The sequence below is a fragment of the Lingula anatina genome, chromosome 2, assembly GCF_051362555.1.
Source record: "Lingula anatina isolate TDL-2025a chromosome 2, LinAna3.0, whole genome shotgun sequence".
NCBI lineage: Eukaryota > Metazoa > Brachiopoda > Lingulata > Lingulida > Lingulidae > Lingula > Lingula anatina.
The window spans coordinates 38527160-38545537 of record NC_141768.1 but is presented as its reverse complement, the minus strand read 5'-3'; the positions used below and the strand labels follow the sequence as shown (position 1 = coordinate 38545537).

General features: G+C 34.9%; 1 protein-coding gene and 1 long non-coding RNA gene across 3 annotated transcripts in view; both read left to right on the top strand.

The window, feature by feature from the left end:
* LOC106152190 (uncharacterized) overlaps positions 1 to 18378 on the top strand; it is a 34983-nt gene that overhangs the window by 4354 nt on the left and 12251 nt on the right. For both annotated transcript variants that reach the window (XM_024075268.2, XM_024075267.2), the window contains exons 4-18: positions 263 to 429; positions 860 to 1033; positions 1733 to 1798; positions 2111 to 2212; positions 2417 to 2515; positions 2751 to 2826; positions 3106 to 3212; positions 3405 to 3570; positions 3996 to 4203; positions 4479 to 4559; positions 5266 to 5362; positions 7661 to 7767; positions 10325 to 10442; positions 12648 to 12739; positions 13072 to 13182. In XM_024075268.2, the coding sequence (XP_023931036.2) occupies positions 263 to 429; positions 860 to 1033; positions 1733 to 1798; positions 2111 to 2212; positions 2417 to 2515; positions 2751 to 2826; positions 3106 to 3212; positions 3405 to 3570; positions 3996 to 4203; positions 4479 to 4559; positions 5266 to 5362; positions 7661 to 7767; positions 10325 to 10442; positions 12648 to 12739; positions 13072 to 13182 (1771 nt within the window). The remainder of the gene's footprint in view (positions 1 to 262; positions 430 to 859; positions 1034 to 1732; positions 1799 to 2110; positions 2213 to 2416; positions 2516 to 2750; positions 2827 to 3105; positions 3213 to 3404; positions 3571 to 3995; positions 4204 to 4478; positions 4560 to 5265; positions 5363 to 7660; positions 7768 to 10324; positions 10443 to 12647; positions 12740 to 13071; positions 13183 to 18378) is intronic.
* LOC147763683 (uncharacterized) lies at positions 13702 to 17330 on the top strand. Its single transcript, XR_015333291.1, has 2 exons — positions 13702 to 15369; positions 17035 to 17330. It is a non-coding gene; the product is annotated as an uncharacterized LOC147763683 (long non-coding RNA).

Below are 18378 nucleotides of genomic sequence, written 5' to 3'. Positions count from 1 at the left end.
AAACTATAAGGTAGCCAAATTTTTAGTTTTGATTCTATAGCTCGTGATGATTTGGGAATTTTCCAATTTTAAGAAACTTGACTTGACTTGAAAAAAATACACTATTTGTAAAATTCCCAATTTTTCATCAAAAAATAAAAAATGAAATCATTATCATGTGCTCAATCTCTTATTCAGAAGTATTGCCCACTTTGTCAGCCATTTTTCATGGCAAGATGATATTAAATCAGAATGAGTAAGGTATTTTGCTCTATGCTTCCAGCCAATGCAAAGGATATAGACACAGGAGATCAGTTTGGCCGTACTCCTCTAATGTTCTGTGTGCTGGCAGATAGACTGGACTGTGCAGAGTTGTTGTTAAAAGCTGGAGCTCACCTGGACAAGAAGGACAAGGGAGGGAGATCAGCCTTACACTGGGCAGCTCATAAGGTAACTCAAGACAACAGTGGTTTATTAATATGTTGTGTAGGTTCAACTTAGAGCACACGAAGCAAGTTTGGAGTTTAGACTGTTTGATTAGATATCAGGGGCGGATCCAGAGATATTATCTGACAGTCTTCAAAATTATCTTTGTTGATTCATCCTCCATTTTTGACTGTCTTCTGAAAGAAAAAATAAGATGCCCGTCAATGTAAACTTAAAAATTTTGACTGTCTTCCGGAAGAACCAGAAGATGACTTGTATCTGCCCCTGGATATCAGACTGTTGACCGTCTTTAAGAAATTTCTTATTTCATGAATATAAGTGGGAGTCATTTTGATGAATGGCAGGGTTGCTGCAAAAAAAATGATTTAAAGGTTCTATAATCTTTTAAGATGGTTGTCCAATGAAACATTATCTTTGCTGTTCTATCATTTAGGGCAACTTCCGATGCATGAAGCTGCTGTTATCCAAAAATGCCAACTGGAAGGAAAAGGACAATGAAGGTCAAACTGCCCTTCACCTGTGCACACGACACAAGTCTCCAAAATGTTTGGCCCTGCTCTTGAAGCAAGTGGCACCTGGAGAGGTAGATGACCAGGACAAAAATAAGGTATGGTAAGCTCACATGGATGAGTCAGTCATGTGAGCAAGGCCCTTTGATGAAAGGTGTAAACCACATGCCCTATAGGTAAAATATATTTGGGGACCATTCCTAAACCCTGTCGTACTAACTGTGGATCGATCTATCTCCGAGGAGATTCTTGCTAAATTGCAGTCAACCGCCACGCCTACTGAAGCTGCTAAGGGGTAATTAATTATCGTTTAGCAGCTTCAGTAGGTGTGCCAGGCATCTAAGCCGCTCAGCGAGAAACTCCTTGGAGATGGATCGATCTTGTTAGATCGATCTGGGTATGGGAACCCAGTCTAAGTCTCTTTAGAAATGATTTATTTCTTTATTTATTTTTACCCAGTTAGTAATAGTTGTATACTACACAGTGTTCTGCTACTTTACTTCTATTGGGTTGTGGTAGCATTTGTTAGAGCTTTGTTACATATGTCATAAAAATTGGTGCAAAGAAATAGTTTCAAAATTTTTAAGGAATGGAACTCTTATCTTCATTACAATAGCCTAAAAATTGACATGTGGCTTCTCAAATATTAAAAACCAGAAGATAAAACTAAATAGCCTGCACCCAAATATATTTTTTAAAAACATGAAGATTGTACACTTCATCATTAAGATTTATTTTTCACTCACTGATTTGAATGTGGGATTTTGTGGTTTATAATGTTTTTTTTTTTCTCACAGAGGACAGCTCTTCACTGGAGTGCATCTTATGGAAATCTAGAGCACATCAAGATGCTTATAAAGCAGGTTTGTTCATGAGTTTGATTTTTGTTAATTTATATATTTTGCATTTTAGGGTCTATTAATTGCATATTTAATCTATTAGTTATACAGATGGATATCTCTCTTAAGTAAAGTTTTTGGTGTGTCATTAAAGCTCAAAAAATGAAGATAAAAATTCAGAAATTCAGTAAGGTTGTCCCTTATTTAAATATTTTTTTTCTAAGAATTGACTTTTGTTTTGAAAATGTTGTCCATTTCATATCATCATTATCAAAGTGAGTACTAATTTACCTCAAAACATTGAACTTTCCAACAATTGCACCTTTCACTTCCCAGGATGCAAACATTGGTATTCCTGATGTTGAAGGCAAGACACCCCTCCACTGGGCAGCTAGCAGTAGAGATGCTGAAGCTGTCAGCTGTGTTAACTTACTCTTAGTAAGTATTGGTAGTAAACCCAACTCTGTGAGATGTTTTTATTTTTATTTTTTTCTTTTGGTCAACAGTTGATAATATTCTGCTATAGTGTTTGAAAACATTTAAGTAAGTAACTGTGAATTCAGGTGATGGAAGAGTTGATCAGTGTAAGCTATGGTGTAGTACTCAGGCGTAAGCTTTGATGATGTTTTGTTATGTTTGCAGGACATGGCAGGGAGTGTCATCAACTGGCAGGATTATGAGGGAAGAACAGCACTACATTTGGCAGTGGCAGATGGAAACTATGCTGTGGTTGATGCTTTGGTAAGACTGATGTCTTATGTACATATATTTCTGTGCCTGTTTGAAATGTCACTTCCTCTTTGTAATTGAATATCTTGGCAGTAAACACTAATCACCTCATAGATTTTATATAAGCTAGGTGATTGTTTGCATGATGTATTGCTACTTGAAACCAATTTCTTAAAGTTTTTGTCTCAGTAGGTTGAAATTGGTTTGCAGTTTGTGTAATGCTAGGAACAATTTGTCATGCTTTCAGATCTCCCTTGAGAAGTGCAATGTTTCTGCCTTAGACAACATGTTCAGGACGCCTCTGCATTGGGCAGCAGTATTAGGTGAAGCATTTAGAAGAAATAAATTTATGGGAACATGTTTAAGATGTTACACCTTCACCTCATTTAATGATGTTTTGATTGCTATGGCTTTCGCATACAGTATTTGTGATAGTGAAATTATATTGAGACTGTCTCATGGGGTTAATTAAATGATTTATCACTTATTTCTGTGTTACTTAAATTGTTTTTTTTCCAAACAGTTATTTTAGCTATATTAAGATTGCCAAAAAGAGAACAAGAATTACACAATCATTTTATAACGTGGACAATTTGTTACAGGTCATTCAAAAATTGTGGAGCTTCTTCTGTCAAAGAAGGCTGATTATGCCAGTTCAGATTCTAATGGCGCCACTCCTCTCCACTATGCAGCACAAAACAACTTTGCGGTAGGTAACATGATAAGGCACAACTGTATGTGTGTAAAGCTTTGGCTGATTTTACGTGCCAGCTGATTATTAATTCATTTTATTTTCAATTTATAATTATAAGATAGATATATCAAATTTCAGTTAAAGGTATCATTCGAATACAACACCTTGTCAGTTATGATGAAAATGTGTGATTTCTTTTAACTATAGGATACAGTGGAAGTGTTCCTGCGTCACAAGGGTGTGACTGATGAGCCTGATGTTGAAAGAAGAACAGCTTTCATGTGGGCCTCGGGAAAGGGAGCAGATGATGTGATCAAGGTCTTTATCAAGTATGGGGCTGACCTACAGCAGGTGGATAAAAATGGAGGAACTGGTATGTCTTTTTATGAGCTTTAAGATTATACAGAGCATGATAAGATTTGTAAAATTTATAGATTGATACAATTTATGAAATTACAATATACATCATTAAAGCCCCTGCCCCCTTAACAAAAAAAAAAAAAAGGTAGGCAAGGGTTGATTTCATTTTATATAAATATCAATGAGTTAGGTCAATTCACATTATTTTCCCTGTATATTACAATTTGTGAAATATGTGGACCTCTAATAGGGGTCTCTGTTTCTACAATAGTTCAGAAGAAGTGCATTTTTATTATCTTTTAAAGTAAAATGGTATGAAAGGAAAATGTTTCAGAAGGGGAAGATAAAATTTGTATAATTATCCAATGGCTCTCTATTGACCAGTTTTCATATTTTTACCTTAATTTTGTTTCATCTATATTTATTTTCTTCTTACAGCAATGCACGCTGCTGCTCTATCAGGCCATGTGACCACAGTGAATCTGTTGCTGGAGTACAAAGCCCCCATAGATGCAGAGGACTTGGTGAAGCACACCCCGTTATTTCGTGCATGCGAGATGGGACACACAGATGTGGTCCAAACACTGATTGACTATGGTGCCAAAGTAGAAATTTATGATCAGGATGGGAGATCTCCATTGCACTGGTATGCTGCCAGTTGCTAACCTATTTTGTATCTTGTACCAGAAATGACTTACAGATTTTGTGAAATTATTTTTCGTTTCAACAGTTTCATATTTTGTGAGGAATTCTGCCACAATATTGAATATAGAATATATGAATGTCTATTCTTATCCACAGTTAAAAAAGGGGTAACATTATGACATGGTGAATGTTTTCATAAATGAATGTTATTTGTATGCAAAATATGTACATTCTTATCTTTATAATTTTATTTCCATAATTATGTTTTGGTTCCAGGGCTGCTCTTGGTGGTCATGCCTACATCTGTCAGACTGTGATCAAGTATGGTATTGATCCCAACATCAGAGATCACTCTGGGTGAGTGGGATATGGCTTCTGAAGTTGAGATATAGAGATAACTTCCTTATAGATAGCTGGATGATTATTATTAGGTCCATTTCACATCAAGCAGTATACTTAACTGATCCAGTGTACCCCCATCCACTTTGGGACATCCTTACGTGCCATTACTCCACAGTGGGATTTACTACAAGTTCATCATAAGTTTGCTTCCTGCTGTTTAGTTATTTAATTGGCTTTGTCCAGCATAGGGGCTCTGCATACGTGACTCTCTATGGGTGCTTTCCCAGAGATTTAGATCGATCTAAAGATTAAGATTTAGATCGACCTAACTCCCTGGGGGTTCACGCTAAATTGCAGTCAGCTGAGCGGGCACCATAGTTAATTACCCCTTTACAGCTTTTAGTAGGCGGGACAGACGCTTAAGCCGGCCAAGCTGACAGTAATCTAGTGAGACTCCCCACAGGGATAGATCGATCTAAAAATCTATGGAAATGGGGTGTATGAAATAGCCAGGCTGTTAAATTTTCTATCTCTCAAAGTACAGCTAACTTGGTGTGAAAAGTTTTCTTCTAAGGATAATATCATGTAATCAGTTTAATGAATCATATTCGCATGAAGAGAAATTTCAGTTGTATGCTCTTTTAAGCACTTTATACATTGTTCTTTTAAAGATTATGGGATTTTCATATGTATTTTATGTTATTAATGTCATTCATTTCAGGCGTACACCCTTGCAGTGTGCTGCCTATGGTGGTTATGTGAACTGTATGTCAGTGTTAATAGAAAACCAGGCAGATCCAAATGCACAGGACAATGAGGTGGGTGATACCTTCTGAGAATTACAATACTCATAAAGCTACATTATCTTTCCTCTTCCTGTTTGTTGCTGTTAAGATATGTCTAGTATAGGTCAAAGATTTTGATGATATTCCTCAGGATGTGTTCTATAAGATAAAAAAAAATATAAGAAAGAAGCACCATATGATATTCTATTATTTAGTTTGTGTTATAATCTGGCCCGTTTCTCATTCAGTATTTAATGTATTGAATTAAAGGACACAAAACATGCTGCACTGCACAGATTGAGTCTAAAAATCAGAGTGGTAAATTGATGATGAATGTCACAATTTCCTCTTGTCATTACAGGTTGATTTTCCAAACCCTGTGTTCTTTTGCCCTTCTTGAGTGTAATTTATCATCTACAACATTGTTGAAGTTCTTATTCAGTGTTTAGGATATTTAATTAAGAAACACAAAACATGCTATGCTGCACAGATTGATTCTAAAAATCAAAGACATAAAATGATAATGAATGTGGCAATTTTTCATTTGTCATTACTAACTAATATTCCAAATCCTGTGTTCTCTATGCCCCCCCTTTTTTAGTGCAATTTATCATCTGCAACATGATATAGTAGTTTCAGAATAATTGTTCTTGGCATTAGCCCAATGACATATGATTAAGTCATAAGTTCAAGGAGCTTTTATAATTGCCAGACTAATTTAGCCCACAAAGGCTGACTGGATACTGTGTGTATTGCCAATAGTCATGTTATGTGTGCATTACCAATCACTATTCATATGGTTGCCTACCGATTGGGGAATTTCATGGATGATTTATTACTAATAAGTCAGGACATCAATTTTGAAAATTGCACAAAAATGTTTTTTATCCCCCATCATGGCATAAGGGCATATTTCTCTCTCTAGTCTTGGTACACTGAATAAGAGGAATATAATCAGAGAGATTGTTTGGAGTCCTGCACGGTAGAAAAAAGATAATATTTTGCCCTTGTATATCTGGCACCTGTGCCTTAACTGTCTATCATTAGCTAAATTGAAACACGTCTTAATAGAACACGCAGTGGTACTCATTCGGAAAGATAAAAATTTGAAAATTTTTTGTGCTTTGCTGAAATGATTTCTACTGGAATTGCCAATGGAATTGATATGTATTTGTTGAAAATATTGAACATCATGTGAATATTTATAAGATATTTGAGTTATAGCTTTCCATCACAAAAGGAAAAAAAGGGTGAAAGGGGCAAAAAATTTCTCAAAATTCTCATTCTAAGTTCTAATACACTGGGATTGCTTTGGGATCAGTGAATCAGCAATGTGTCACAACTAACACATTCAGATCTTTATTTACACTTTATACCATTACAGCCAAAGCCTGTACTTTTGATATCAGACTTCTATCCATTAAATTTGTAAATGGTGGCATTGAATAGTTAAGTGTAAATTAATATATGTTTTGGAAAGGTATTTTGATGTGGGACTAGAATTTTTTATATTGGAACTATCCTTTTATACTATATTTTCAAAGTAAACAGAGAGCTATGAATGGAATACAAATAGAGCTCCAGATGGACTTTGTATGAAATTTGCTGATCATTTTGATATTGAGCAAAACAATTATTTTTGTGTTTGTCATGTATTGCTAAGAAAAAAAAAAGAACCTTGTGATATTGATCATTTAACCAGTCCTCGAATGAGAACCAGCGTACATGTATTCTCTTAAAGATACTACCTAGAAACAATCTCAGTCTCAGGTAGTAGAGAGATTGATGCCAGTAATTTGTCCAATATTTATCTTCCTAAATCATTAACGGACTAATGCACACATTGATTTTCTCATGAACTGCCAAATGCATCATGATGAATGCTTGAGACCCATTTTAAAGTTCCTTGGCCTTCCCTAACCAAGGTTCTTGCACACATGTATGACTAGCGATTATTGTTCTGCATGAAAAGGTACACATAAAAGGTGCTGTTTATTTTTATTTGGGCTGTACTCTTTGGAAGAGAATAAAGGTTCCTTTCTATGAGTGCTTGTAATCGAAACCAGTCTCTGAAACAAGAGAACAAAGGGCTTACAGCCCGGCACTAATATTTCACTACATATTGAGGGTGTTAGAGACTGTATAGTCCCCTTATCGCAGTGATTTGGTTACTAGGCTGGCAGCCATCTTAGTTAGGCAGAAAAGATCACAGTAGTTACCTCATCTGTTATTGATTCATGAATATTCACATTTACCTGCCTTGGATCAAATTATATGTTTTGACAGACATGGTAAGTTTGATGGTTTTATAATTGTGAATTGTTTGTTTAGGGTATGACAGCTCTACACTGGGCTTGTAGTAAAGGACATCTAGACGCTGTTAAACTGCTACTAGAATTCCATGCCTTCCCAAATCACATGGAATTTACTGAGGACAGGTGAGTAGAACACCAATTTGCCCTATTTGGGATGAAAACTTTGCACATTTCTCTACCCAGATGGGTTGGTTATGGGTATTTGATAATTACAGATATGATATTTTGCAATGCCTTAAATTGAGTTTGATACCTAAAGCCACCTTAGATTGATGTAAATTGTATATCTTGTAGAAATTCACATTTTTGTGCTTCTTAGAATATTTTGATACCCTATGTCTGCTTTATACATTAAGATGAAGTTTGGCCATTAATGTCATTCTCAGTGTTCAATAACAATTGATAGGTCCATATGAGAGGGAGAGTGCGAGTTGGGAGTATTGAATTAATTGCTGGCAGAGTTTTCTCTCATCAAAAAGCCGCTTCTTCCCAAGAACATGTTTCCCATAGGATTGTTCATTGCATCAGTAGCATTACCACTTTGTTGTTGGCAGGATCTAAATGGAATCAGTTGTATCCTGGGATTTTCCTCATCTTCAGGGTTTCAGTGTCTTCATTAATAAGTAATTTTCACATTTATTGATGGCGAATGCGTCTCTTTTATTTGTTTTTCTGCTCATGGTGATCAATACAGCTTCCTCATTAATTGTGGCTTGTAATGGGTGTGAAATGGATGAAGCTTGATAATGTCAAGCTCTCTCAAACTCCTACATTACTCCCCGCGTACATATTACATGTAATAACCTGTTTAATGCTCACTTAAAAACCAGTCAGCATTTACTCATCTTTTTATGTCACTGTGCACAGTGTTAGGCAAGTTGGACCATTTTATATCAGGCTCAACTTCCCCCTTACCTCTTTCAACTTTTACCCTGCATGTAGCCAGAAATTTCAAAGTTAAAAAAAAAAAAAAAAACGGACTTATTTACCCTCTTAATTGATCCAACTTGAGAAATGTCATAGAATGTAAGTCAAATTTTTATCCAGAGGAAACCTTTGCCAGTCAAAAGGCCTTCACTATCAGTTTTGGCTTATTTAGAACATGGCAGTCATTTACAATGTTACCTAGACTTGCTGTGATGTATCAAATCTCACACCAGTTTGTATGCTTGATGATAAATCTATAGAACTTTCCTGACTCCTCACTACAGCAGATTGATGTGTTCAAGTTCTGGCAGATATATGCCTGGAGAATTTGAGATAAGTCAATACATTTAACTTTTTGGTACTTATTTCTTCTAAGATCTGATCAGTATACTGAGGCTGTTGTGAGCGATGTCAATGGATTTCTCAAGGAATTCAATACAGTAAAATCAAAGATTGCACAGGCTTCATTTAAATTGATAGCAGGGTGTCAGGTTGTCCTGACGTTGGAAACCAGCTTTGGAGGATCACATAAAGGCCATTCACACTGCCAATTTAATTTCACAGCAATCGTTCTCCTAAGCAGTGTGAATGCAAAGAAAGTGGATTTTGACCGCAGTTCACTTGAGTTTTTTTTTTTTTTTTAAGGGCAGTTTACTTGTAAGTGTAAAAAGCACTATAGTCGATTGGTACCCTAACTAGCTGGGTGAGTCAACTGATTTTAGTAAATTTAGCCCCATTTTTATCAAAACTAAAGTATAACTTGGAATTAGACTTTAAAACTGAACCTCCTCCCTTTCCTGCTTGTGCTGATCTGTCATAGCACTCTGTGATGTTTCTCTTAAAACAATTTTATTTGATATATGCTGCGATATCTCTAGATCGTTGTTTGCACATTTCTTGGTGGGGTGGTGAATATGGGAAAAAGGTTTTGAAGTAAATCATAAATAATTACAATGCAATTTAGTCAATCTCGAAGTGTCATTTTCCAGTGGTAAACTCCCACTCACTATTTTTAATAAGCAGATACTGATGCAGTCCTGGTTTAGATGCGAGTTATGGACATCAGATTGGTGTCAGAAACACTTAATAATATGTGGCAGGATCTAAGAAGTCACTTCGTGCTGATGTGACTGGAACAATGATAAAGCATGAAATGTAATTGAATTATTGGTGGCAGTCATTATTTGATTACTTGCTGAAACAACCTGATATCTGATATTGCAGGGAGAACAACTTTTTCTGTGAATTGCAGCTATTATTCAGGTTCTGTGGGGTTCTTGTCAACTCTGTTTTGGAAAATGTTTCTCTGATATTTTATGTTTTAGACAAAAAACTTAGTTGTTACATTAGTATAATGTCTTATTTTATTGTGGTTTTCTTCATTGTCACCTAAGTCTGTCATTAGCTGTTTATTTTGCTGAAAGATTACACTATCCTCTATGACCTTATTCAGTCATAAAGCGCCTGCTGTTTTTGTGATAGAGAAGCACATGATAAAAATACATCATTGCTATTTTCGCTTGTCAGATTTCTTCAGAGCTGAGAGAATTCCACAGAATTCTGGTATGCCCTGAGCTCCTCTGACTGTGTATATATATATATATAGGGGACTTTATGTCCCAGACCCCTGGCTGAAAGTTTTTGCACATATTTCACTTCTCATTCTGCTGTCTCTTGAAAACATTAAATCAAAAGTAAAAACATACAGGCCAGCATTGTTCTGTAACTGTTGATGTTTATATTCTGCTTTCAGGTACACTCCTCTGGACTATGCGTTGATGGGAGAGCATCGTGAGGTGTCCCAGTTTATGATTGAACAAGGAGCATTGTCTATCAACGGAATACAAGAACTAGCTGCTTGTAAAATACAGGTACAAAAACTTATTAACACAATGTATCATTGCTTAGGAAAATACAAAAAGGTATTTTTAACATTAATGACTGGTGTTTCTCTGATTCTTGAGCAATTTAATTTTTCCTCACATTCAGAATGAGCTTTATTTGCTTTGCTAGTGAACATTGCCAGAAAACATGATTTATTGTAGGTTGTCTGACAGGAAATTTTAATTATGCAAGCCAGTTATTGACTTGAGCAACAGATTTTTGTTTATGAATTGCTATAATTGTAAAAATCTACCAAGCTAATGAACATTTTTGCTCATATACTGATCTCGTTGATTGGCAGAATGATTTTGATATTTAAATGGAATTTTTTTGGCGTCCATCTTTTCCGTGGAATGAATCTGTGTAGGTAGGAAGGTTTTCAGGAAATACCACCAGAGTATGTAGGAGTAATGGTTTTCTTTTTATCTGATTTCAAGGCAAGTGATTACAGTTTGGTGTAAAGATCCACTCGGGGTTATCTCTTCGTTATGCTCGATGTCTCCAATTCTCTTCTGCTGAGAGAGTGATGGGTTGTCTTTTCAATTATTTGGGGAGGGATAAAAATTACGTAGAGACGACAGGGTACCAGGTCTTGTCCAATCAGGATTTAATCTATGAATTCATGAGCATTTCTCACTCGTCTTGCTTCTTTGTAGGAGCAGTTAATTCACTCTTAGCTGATAGTGTTGTATTTAAATACTAAATACAATGCCCTTCTCTCTTTTAAAAAACTGCTGAGATGATTTTAGGTGGAATTTTTGTTTTTTTCAGTAGTTTATTTGTAAATGTACTTCTGTTTTTCAGTAGTTTTTATTTCATAAAGAAGTTTTGATTAGATTTTGAAATTTCCTCTCTGTATTGTTTTTAAGAAATAGTCTAATGTAGAGAACCCACAAGTTTAAACTATCCATGGGATCTTTACAAGTGCAGTACCAAACCCTTCAAACTCTGAAGTATATTACCTTTAATCTGTCTGACCAGGAAGACAATGCATATGGTTGCTGTATCAAGTAGTCATCCAGGTTTTATTGGGCAACAGCAGGTACTTTATTCTGAGGTTGTTGGTTGATTGCTTATAAGTGTTTTGCAGTGTAAGGCATGTCTGAATTAGCAGTTCCATCAATAATGATTTCATGCCAATTTAAGAAAGGATGTTTTTGTTATAAAGGTTTTTTTTCATTAGCATTATTGTTATAGATTTTGTACCAGTATCCAATATCCATTAACTTCATTTGAAGGAAAGCAATATAATTATGGTATTTCAGTTATTTGTAAATGTTTTTTTAAGGCAAGCTTTGTAAAACATGTCCAATTTATTTACATGTTAACAACACAGGGAGATAAATTTATGCTGTAAATATATATATTTTAAAGTAATTTCTTTTTTTGTATATTTCACTCATGTATTCATCATTATTCTGTGTTTAAAATTATTTTATCTCCAGTTTGTCTAATCTATATTTGTTCAAAGTCGGGAAGCTGGTGTCTTCTCAGGCACATTCCTAGGCAAAAAATTTTGTCCACTCAAGGCCATTTACCAACTGTCCTTCTCAAATAAAATACCCTACAAAGTAAAAATCCAGTTTAAATATCATCAATAAAAATGAAGGAGCACATTTGACAGATAAAAATGAAAATTTATTGACATTTTTGCTGCTGTCACAGGAAGAGAAAAAAATGATAGATATACCTTTCTTGGAAAGCTCAATATCATGTAGATTTGCTGCCAAGAGAAAGACCATCTAATTGCTCAAGGTTTAACATGGAGAGCTTGTACAGCAACACTGGTACAAATTAAGGCAGTACGCTATCCATTAAAAATTGGTGCTTGTTCATGTAGGTGTTAATTATTTGGGCTAATTTTTTGGATAATTAGACTTTAAGAAAAATCACTTTTAGAATCAATATATCCTATACATAGGGCTTTAAATTATCTATTTTTCCCTGGCTTTAACACTTTGACTGGTTGCATACTTGCTTTTGTTATTTGCAATCTGTCAAGACCACAAATAACAAAAAATACCTAGAAAAAACCCCAGTCAGTTGATAAATTTATGAGATGTGATCTTTTCTTTGTACTTATTAAACTAATAAAGGGGGGTGATATCCCTCATTGGTCTATATATTATTTTAAGAGTCCCCTGTTGTCATGATATATTTTATGCATATTAATATCCCTGTTGTGCTTTCAGTCCAATTTTCGAGGGTATAGAGTCCGCAAAACTTTCCTGGAGAGGAAGAAGTTGTTAATGAAACATGAACAGTTGAGGAAGGATGCTGCCAAGTTAGTATTTCAATTTGAATAGCTTTACTCACTGCTTTCTACCTTTCATTAAAGCATTGTTTTTCACTGATGGCTTTGATATTGAAACTGCTGTTCTTGAGCCATTTGAATTACTCGTCTGCATGACATGGAAATACCCTGTAGATTTGTGCATAGTGATTTAAAGTAAAAACTGATATTTTATCCAGTCACACTTGAGTTAAATGGTGTAATAAGTGTTTTGTTATTTTAATTTTGGAATTGTTTTGACTGCAGTGTAAATGATGTAAAAGGATACCTTATGAAAATTTGTATGAACAATGTTTTCTCACCAGAGTAATTGTGTCTTTCAGAAAACGTGCTGAAGAAGAATATCGAAGAAAAGAAGACATAAGAAACAAGAGAGAAGTAGAAGAAAGGAGGAAAACTGAATTAGGGGAAGGACACAGTAAATCATCAAGAAGGTAAGCATCTTCACTTTCAAGATTCCAGTGTATCCAAAGGGAGAAGTGATGAATATATTGACAACTGAATATGAAATATTGTTTTGGCAAATGCATGTGACATGTTATTTTGTTATTGTGAAGTAAGTGACAAGTATGTAATGCTATCAAGAGTGATTGTTATTCATTTTTTGTAAATATGTATGTCCACATGGGAATGTTTATGTATGTGACAGTTACATATTTTTAAGATAAAGGTAAAAAACGTATCAATTCATCAACATTAATAAGATAGTACTTATTATTTCAAAATGAATAGATTTGAAGGAAAAAATCTTGCATTTATGATGAAAGATTACCAAGTAAGTAAGTTCTGTGACATGCATCGCACAAGAACAAATTAAGGCATTTGGTACAGTGTACTTTTGCCATATATGACAAAGAGAAATGACCCATGACTCCACATTAATTTGAAGGTTCGAAGCAGACGTCAGGACTAATTGTTGGATGTAACTACATTATGGGGCCGTCAGGGTTGGTATTGCTCCTTAATGGAACAACTTGGTGTTTATTTGTTATTTAATAACACACCATCAGTGCCTTATTACTAAGAATGTTTCTGTTTTTTTTTCCCCACCAGGTGTTTTCATATTGTCACTATTAACACTCACGCAGTGGTTTATGACTAACAATGTGGGTAGTGGCAAGTGTGAGAAGTCATGTGTGGTCACCTAACTTTTAGGTATTGCACTAGGGTGGTTGAATTATGCACGGAAACAATTAAACATTTTCTTAGCATGAGTGATGACATATTGACTGCAGAATTCTTGCAGGTCTGAGTGGTTGGGTTTTTCTTTGTTTCAAGGTTGCAGGATTTGTTTTGTTTCAGAATTTTTTTTATTTAATAATGATTGCTTGATTGGAATGTTTTTAGTTCTTTTTATTACGGGACCTTAACATAAAATGTATCCTTGTACTTATTTCTTACACCTTACGAAACAAAACTCCATTTGCGATTGTGCCTAGACAGCAGACAATATTAAATTTCCCTAAGGTGATGCTTATAGATGGAAATTAAGAATAACTTAGCCTGCCATACCAGTGCCCTCTCTTTAAGGAATTGACCTCCATAATCTACCAAAAAGGGATAATTTGAAATAATTAATTGCATATTATGCACTCTCACACTTTGAAAAGAATTAACATTCCAGTATATATATAAAAAAACCCATGAGTAATGTACTTCAGTTGAATAGAACATTGATTTGTACTTTAACATGTCACTGTGGAAAAGAAGTGTCATTTGGCACAATGTATAACGTTTAGATGTCATGTCTAGATGTCACATAGGATTGGAATTACAATCAGTGTGGCAACACTAAGCTGACAAGAGGGATGATTTCTGTCTGGTATGGGATTTGAGAAATTGGAAATCTTGTACCTACCTGAAAAAAATGTTCTTTGAAAGTATTAGACATCAAATTACTACTTGAAGAACCCTTTTTTTGTAAATTTTTCTCAGATAACTTGATTTAAGTGTTCCCATTGATGGATTGCTTTTGCAACTGAATGAGTGTTTGAGTGACTGAAAATCAATCACCTCTGGAACAGAAGCTTTGGGTGTTTACCATTTACAAATAAAATACTTGAAACTTATTAATTACAGTTTATTTCTCTCTAATTGAAACTGATGTATTTGTTTCGTCAAAATGGCCCTGTGTTATTGTCTCATTGCTTGAAAATTGTTGATGTTGCTTCCCTGTGACCTGTGAGAACTGTTGTGAGAACATTATTAAAATGTCATCCTTTTTTTTTTTTTTACAGTCACAGTTGAGTGCCCTATCCACAAGCAAACATTCTTGTTTAATTTCCGTATGTTAATTGGCTTCTCGCCTCCAGCTCCAGCTTAGAAACTAAGCGAGGGGTGGTCCAGGAAGGGGCCTATTGATTTTAGGATATGTTGTCAGTGCTTGCTTCCATCTTGGACCTAAATAGAGAAGGACAAGTAACGCGGAGAAAGATCAAAGGATAATCGGCTTAGCGCGAGCTCTTCGCGAAACGATGTGCGTTCGGATCACGTGGCCTCCCGTACAGGTAGCGAGCATATCGCGGCTGTTGATGACTTTTTGTGTCATTTGGACAGGTAGCTGGTGATAACGCGAGGAAAACGTTCGGGTGGATGAGTCAAGACACTTATAGAGATAAAATGTAAGTACAATTTCTTTTGCTATTTTGGATGCTAGATGAGAATAAGGTATGTTTGTTCATGGAGGAATTCAAAATGCCCAATATGGTGAAGGCAATCGTGTTTGTTGCCGTAAAATGAGTGTTTAAAATTGTACAACTGCGGTGTCGAATACTTGTCTTTAGCTATGATCCGATAGAAAAATATTTCTAGTCTCGAAATTTTACCTCTATGTAAAGAATTAGCCATAGATGCGGCAATAATTTAACCTCAAATCGTGTTTTGAATTGAAATGACGCAATTCCTCTCCGATTTATTCGACTCGCCGACATCGTTTTAGGTCTGGTATTTTTTACGTACGGTTTAGATAAAGGTGGCATCAACACCGCTGTGTACTATATGTATAGGTTTATGTTACTTGCTTAAGTGAGCCCGAATTATGGAATGATAATTAATATTTTAAACTCTTAATATGGGCTCTCGTTGCAACATGGCACCACACATGCAATTGTGACACACAAAAACGCACCTGTGATCCTTTTAATATCCTTTTATCAAAGTTGACATTAACACTGCTCTGAAGTATATATATATTTACACATTACCGGCTACAGTCAGCTCCGGTCTGAGAATGATAATTATTATTTTTATAACTCTCAATATGGGCTATCATTGCAATATGGCACAACACATGCAATTATGACACACAAAAACGCACCTGTGATCCTTTTAATATCCTTTTATCAAAGTTGACATTAACACTGCTCTAAAGTATATATATATTTACACATTACCGGCTACAGTCAGCTCTGGTCTGAAAATGATAATTATTATTTTTTTGACTCTCAATATGGGCTATCATAGCAATATGACACCACACTGTGATTCTTTAAATATCCTTTTATCAAAGTTGACATTAACACTGCTCGAAAGTATATATATATATTTACACATTACCGGCTCCAGCCAGCTCCAGTCTGAGAATGATAATAATTATTTTTTTAACTCTTAATATGGGCTATCATTGCAATATGGCACCACCCATGCAATTATGACACACAAAAAACGCACCTGTGGGCCTTTTAATATCCTTTTATCAAAGTTGACATTAACTCTACTCTGAAGTATATATGTATATTCACATGACCGGCTAAAGTCTGCTCCAGTTTGAGAATAATAAGTTTTTCATTTTTAAATTGGATTCCCTAAACAGAATAAAGACGATTGACAAACACCCTCATTGGTCTTATAGTGAAAGTGTATATGTGGACATGTACACATGCAAAGTTCATGATTATATTTACTCGGGTAATGGTCATAAAAGTAGATCTTGATCACATTTGTGATAAGAGTCTCACCTCTGTAATTGCCTTGCTACATTGCATTATTTTGTTATCAGGTGCTTGAAATCTTTGAAATAATCCTGAGACATGCCTTTGGATAGCACCTAGCTGGCTTTATCAAATCATCAAAGGGCCAGACGTCTTAGTTACCTGGCTGATAATGATCTAGAAAGTCCATGTCTAACAAGGGAAGTAAATTTAACTAGAGGGAAAATCTACCTGACAGGTAGAATCTTGAGATGCATTTGATAAGGCTTACCTGTGGCTCAAATGTCCAAGTAGAAGTAAAAAAGGCAATTGTCATTTATAGTAGTTTGTGATAAAAACATTCTTATTCTCTTCCAGATTCTCTCCACAAGATGCCGGAAAGTTAAAATTGGACAATGCACCATTGCCCAAGAGGAGACTCACTAATTAAACATTTGGACAGTAATTCACATAGGTCAATGAGAAATTAGTTTATACCTTTTATAAATAAGTTAATACTACTTGGATACAAATAGGAAAGAACTCCATGACTTTCACAAAAAGAGACAAGACAAGAAAACTGCACATGTATTGTATATTCATCATCACTAGCTTTGTAACAAGCATTTTAAAATTTTAATGTTTACTTTTATAATAATAAATATTGGAATGTACTCAAGTTGTTTTATATTTCCTATCTTATAATGAAAAAAAAATCAAATGTAAAAAACATGGATTATATGTTTAGACAGTTTTTTCTTGCTTGATTGAAATTGCATATTCAATTACCTCAGAATACACTAACTACAGGTTTAAAAAATCTGATCCTGATAAAATTCATACTCACATTTGACATTGACCCTCTTGCAGTGATATGCGTCTTATTTGTCAAATCTTTTATTATTTAAAGTTGTGTAAAAAAAAAAAGGAAGTGAAAAGAAATAAAAAGAAGATTTTTTATATCAAATATATGTATTTTTTATTAGCATAAGATCAGTATTGGTGAAATTAATCTCATATTGTAAACGGGTAACTTTTAATGAAAAATAAAGCAAAATATAAATGAAAGATAGTTGCTGAATGAAAAAAACAAATATTATAAATACTTATAATAAGTTCTTGAATTACGACTGCTTTTCAGTAACTGAAAACGGAAAGCCATATTTTGGTACCTGGTGTATTATTTTCTACCAAACTAATACGACAAATCTGACTCTTAAATAACTAATTAAAATTAATGTAAACCTAGATGAAATTTCTAATTAAGATCTTAATTGCGAAGTGAAAAAACCCAAATGTTATAAATGCACAAGATCATACTGCCTGTTTGTTGAAAATCTAGGTAATAATTCAAGCTGTGATTCTACTCTTCCTTTTGAGAGACTTTCTCAATCCTTTTTCTTTCGTAGATGCAGACACAGATTCTTGGTACTTTTCTTTAAGCTGTCTACGAAATGAGTGGCCCCTAATGGTAATATATAATTTCACAAACATGCTAAAAAGGTCCATTTTTAATTTGTCTGATTCACCAGCAGTCAGTTCTTGTGTAAATTTGATTGATCTTCCGGGGTGTCACAGCTACTGGTAGGCCTACATGTAGGAATGAGATTTCCGGTCGTTGGGTGCGTATTCCTGTCCTGTCAGAGACTACCTCACGGACAGGGAAAGGCAGCAGGTATTGAAGACAAACTTCACACCCCGTTTTTATGAGGTAACGGGGAA